Source organism: Gavialis gangeticus, unplaced genomic scaffold, assembly GCF_001723915.1.
Source record: "Gavialis gangeticus isolate Ggan-Ray unplaced genomic scaffold, GavGan_comp1, whole genome shotgun sequence".
In the NCBI taxonomy this organism is placed as follows: domain Eukaryota; kingdom Metazoa; phylum Chordata; order Crocodylia; family Gavialidae; genus Gavialis; species Gavialis gangeticus.
In genome coordinates this window covers 1744026-1748826 of record NW_017728995.1, presented here as the reverse complement: position 1 = coordinate 1748826, position 4801 = coordinate 1744026, and the positions used below count along the sequence as shown (strand labels likewise).

General features: G+C 38.2%; 2 protein-coding genes across 5 annotated transcripts in view; one reads left to right on the top strand and one right to left on the bottom strand.

The window, feature by feature from the left end:
- Positions 1-3260, top strand: part of GPR87 (G protein-coupled receptor 87) — a 27437-nt gene extending 24177 nt beyond the window's left edge. Inside the window, exon 3 of the mRNA XM_019503142.1 lies at positions 2119-3260. Coding sequence (XP_019358687.1) covers positions 2119-3152 — 1034 coding nt within the window. The 3' untranslated portion in view covers positions 3153-3260. The remainder of the gene's footprint in view (positions 1-2118) is intronic.
- The window catches only part of MED12L (mediator complex subunit 12 like), a 412540-nt gene that overhangs the window by 175257 nt on the left and 232482 nt on the right, over positions 1-4801 (bottom strand). The gene's annotated exons all lie outside the window — the stretch shown is intronic.

Here is a 4801-nt window from a genome sequence, read left to right as displayed (position 1 = left end):
AAAAATGTTTGTTGGGTAAATCTGATCTCTTTTATTAGACTGACACAAATAGTTGGAAAAAATGTTCTTAGCAAGCTTTTGGGCACAAACACCCTTCGTCAATCAACTCCACTTCATCAATCTACTGAACACAAAAAATCTTGGGACTAAATATAGACATTAGATTTATGACACATTATAACCTGCCTAACATCTGACCTCCCAAGTAAACCCTACACTTTTTACCAGCTATCCTCATTCCCTTCCCACCACCCTCCTGTCTCCCAGCCTTTGGCTACAGCTACATTAAATACCCCCTTCTTTCCCCCTCCTCCCTCCCCCCAACCTGTCTCTCACCTACTGATCACCTCAATTTACGTTTTCACTGACTGGCTTACTTGCATATGTACTGGCCTCCAGCTGCTTTACCACTCCATCCAGGAAGACAGACCATCTGCAGATGCTTCATCAGCCTGACAAAGGGTGTTTGTGCCCAAAAGCTTGCTAAGAAGAATTTTTCCAACTATTTGAGTTGGTCTAATAAAAGATATGGGATTTACCAAAAGAACCTCGTCTACCACTCAGGAAATATACTTTCAGCATGAAAATTAGTATGTCCTGGTTTGTTTATTCCCCATCTCATGCCTCAGTGTATTAATTTTGCCTAGATAAAATTAAATTGCAAGGGCACCTGCACTAAAATTCTCTCTCAATTCAAAATTACTACCAGAATCTATTTAGGAATACAATATTATTTCAAAATCATCACTGTGGATTTCTTAGCTGAAAACAATGCAATGTTATAAAAAATTCATTTATTGGCATCATAGGAACTGGCCACAAAGTTATACATTTTTTGTGGAATAACTTTGTGGCTTATTACTTTTTTATGATGTCATTAATTGCTTTAACTTGTGGCCAGGTTGCAACTTAAGATGCAATTAACTGGTTAATGACACCCCAAGTGTGACAGGGACCCAAGTAATGTAAGAACAATTATAACAACGTGTCTGAAAATTTAAATTTTGTTTGATAAACCCTCAGAAGGGTAATAGAAGTTCAACAATCACATTTCTTACATGAGAAAACTCTCCTCTGAATTTTGAGAGCATGACAAGCAATGAATTTCTCCTAAACTATTAGAGAAACATTTAATATAGTGGCTTCTTAGTAAGAAACAAAAGCTTACAGCTTGGGGAAAATTATCTTTAAAAGTCCTTCATATAAAATAGCTTAGCTCAAAACGTGATGGTATTAGTACATTTCATTGATGTTAATAATTAAAAAAAAAGAAAAAAAAAAATCAAGAAGAGCAAGATGTGAGAGCACTTGATAGAGCAGAAATACCTCCATTCCAACTTTAGCCTGTACTCAGTGTCCTCTGTCAGCTGGGCAAGTGACTTAGGACTTGATCTTCTAACCCCTTGCCTGGTACTAAAAGAAAATCATCTCTAACTGTAACATTGCAAAGAAAAAAAAAGTACTACCCTCCTTGTGATGGGGGCTGTGATGCCAAGTTCTCCCTATAACATAGAAAAGCAGTGGTGTAACAGCCATCTGCCAGGACAGAAAGAAAAAAAAAGATAGCTTGGCTAGAAGGTTATCTTGCACAGGTCAGCCCCCAGCTGCACATGATGCTGAGATGCATCATATCAAGCCTTGGAGTCCATCTCCTTGGGACTGACTGAAATCTTAACCTCTCTGCTTCAGTTGTATATGCAATGATACTAAATGGGATGTTTGGGATCCCTACCAATTATGAGGCAATAGGGATGCAAGGATTTTAGCAAACACCAAAACATTCTTAAAATAAATATTCTCATTACCAAAAAAGAGGCACTCAAAATGCATAATTCATTTTACTGATATTCATTCTACCTTCTGCACACAAACATTTCCCTCCCTCAATGTAATAACAAAAACGTGTCTACATTCCAACAGCAATATAATGTAGCTAACAAGCACTAGGTACATATATTTTTAAAAATTCAACAAGCTCCAGTTTTCTGAACTAGTTAATCTGAAAGTTATTTGGGTTCAATCAAAGACAGTACTGTGACAAGTTGTAAAAAATAGCTATGATTATTTATACAAATAGTAACCCTTCACTTAAATTATTTCTTTCCATGTTTCCTACAGATTATCATCTGGACCACAAGAATGTTACAGCTAATTACACACCAGGTCTACACGGGAATTCCACATTCAATGAATTTACAACTATTGTTTTGCCTGTGCTTTACCTCATCATCTTCCTGGCAAGCATCTTACTGAATGGCCTAGCAGTATGGATTTTTTTCCACATCAGGAATAAAACAAGTTTTATTTTTTACCTCAAAAACATTGTGATTGCAGACCTCCTTATGACACTGACATTTCCCTTTAAAATCATTAAGGACTCGCAGCTGGGACCATGGCACTTCAACTTTTTTCTGTGCCGTTATACCTCAGTTTTGTTTTATGCGAACATGTACACCACAATTGTGTTTCTTGGACTTATCAGTATTGACCGGTATTTGAAAGTGGTAAAGCCATTTGGAGACTCCAGAATGTACAGCATTACTTTCACAAAGATCTTGTCTGCTTGTGTTTGGGTTGCCATGGCTTTCCTAGCCTTACCAAATCTAATTCTTACAAATGGTTACCCAACAAAGAAAAATATAGATGACTGCATAAAACTCAAATCTCCCTTGGGAGTAAAATGGCACAGGGCTGTCATTTACATCAACACTTGCATGTTTGTTGTAGTGCTAACTGTGTTAATAGGATGTTATATTGCAATATCCAGGTACATATATAAATCAAGCAAGCAATTTATTAGTTCATCCAGCAGAAAGCGAAAACACAACCAGAGCATTAGAGTTGTTGTGGCTGTATTTTTCACTTGCTTTCTGCCATATCACTTGTGTAGAATACCATTTACTTTTAGCCATCTAGATAAACTGTTAGATGATTCAGCACATAAAATTTTGTATTACTGCAAGGAGATGACACTGTTTCTATCTGCATGTAACGTATGTCTGGATCCAATAATTTATTTTTTCATGTGTAGATCATTTTCACGAAGGCTATTTAAGAAGTCAAATATGCGAACCAGAAGTGAAAGCATTAGATCACTTCAGAGTGTCAGAAGATCAGAAGTGCGCATATATCATGAATACACCGATGTATAATGTCACATTCGCAAAGACTTTTGCTCATTTGCAATAATCTATTTGTATAGTATGTAAATAAAACATTTCTTTTGATTACTTGTGAATCTAACAAAATTTAGACAAACAAAATCTGAACACAGGTTAGTAATGAGTAGATGCTTACAGTATTTCCTATTCAACTTGCCAAAATCCACCTTAAATTAAAAAAAAAAATTAAAATATCAAGATAATGTTTCAGAGGAGTAGGTTGTAGCTGTTGGTCTAAGGACATAGGCAGACAAGGTTCTCTGGGTAAATCCAGTATCTTTTATTAGACCGACTCAAGTAATTGGAAAAATTCTTCTTCGTAAGCTTGCAGGGACTAACACCCTTTGTCAGGCTGAGGAAGAGTCTGCAGATGGTCTGTACTCTTCCTGGATGTGGTGATAAAGCAGCCAGAGGCCAGTACGTATGCAAGAAAGCTAGTCAGTTAAAATGTAAATTGAGGTGGTCAGTTGGGGGGGGGGACAGGGAGGGAGGAAGGGGAGGGGGAATGAATGCAACTGTAGCCAAATGCTGGGAGACAGGAGGGTGGCCAGGAAGGGAATGAGGATAGCTGGTAAGAAGTGGAGGGTTTACCTGAGAAGTCAGATGTTAGCAGGTTAAAATGTATCATAAATCCAAAGGCTATATTTACTCCATGATTTTTTGCATCCAGTAGGTTGATGACCTGAAGTTCATAGGCTCATCTATGAATAGGATTTTGTCAATTCCCTTTGAGGATTAGAACTGAGAGATTGGAGAGAGAGTGGTTTTCCTGTGAGAAACGTGTCCCCACAGGTAACTGGGTATTCTTGTCTTTGATAGATTTACAGTGCATGTTCATTCTGGTGCACAGTTCATGTTCAGTCTCTCCTACATACTTGTCACAAGGGCATTTTGTGCACTGGATGAGATATATTACATTTCTGGAGGTGCAGGTGTAAGATGGAGGAATGGTGATGGTTTTGTTGTGGGGGGTAGTGGAGATATGTTAGCAGGTTTTACATTTCTTGTCCCAGCATGGTCTGGATCCACTCTGTGTATTTCGGGATGTAGGAAGTTTGCTTCTGGTGATGAGTTTGGCGAGGTTCAGTGCTCGTTTAAAGGATAGGATGGGTGGTTCTGGGAAGATGTCTTTGAGAATTGGGTCTCCTTCTAGTACAGGTTGCAATTATTTGAGGATTTTCCATATAGGTTCCCAGGAGGAAAGGTGTGTCATAACCAGTGGTGTATGACGCATGGGTTTTTTTATTCTGTATTGTAGCAATTCTTCACGTGGTATCTGGGTGGCTCTTTCAAGTGTCATTTATCTCCATGGAGGAGTGTCCCTGTTGAATGAAAGCCCTTTTGAGATTTGTGAGGTGGTAATCACAGGTGTTCTCTTCAGTGCAAATTTGGCTTTCTTGGTGTGTTTAGGGTGATTGCTGGTTCTATGCCAATATGTATGTTGGTCTGTGGGTTTCTTGTATATGGTGGTCTCTATTGTAACATTCTGGATTGTGACCGTGATGTCCAAAAAGTGAATGTTGGTGTTGGAGTATTCCAGAGATAGTCTCATGGAGGGGTGCTGCATGTTGAATTTCTGATGGAAAACAATCAGAGATTGAAGGTTTTCAGTCCAAATGATGAAGATATCAGTGATTTAT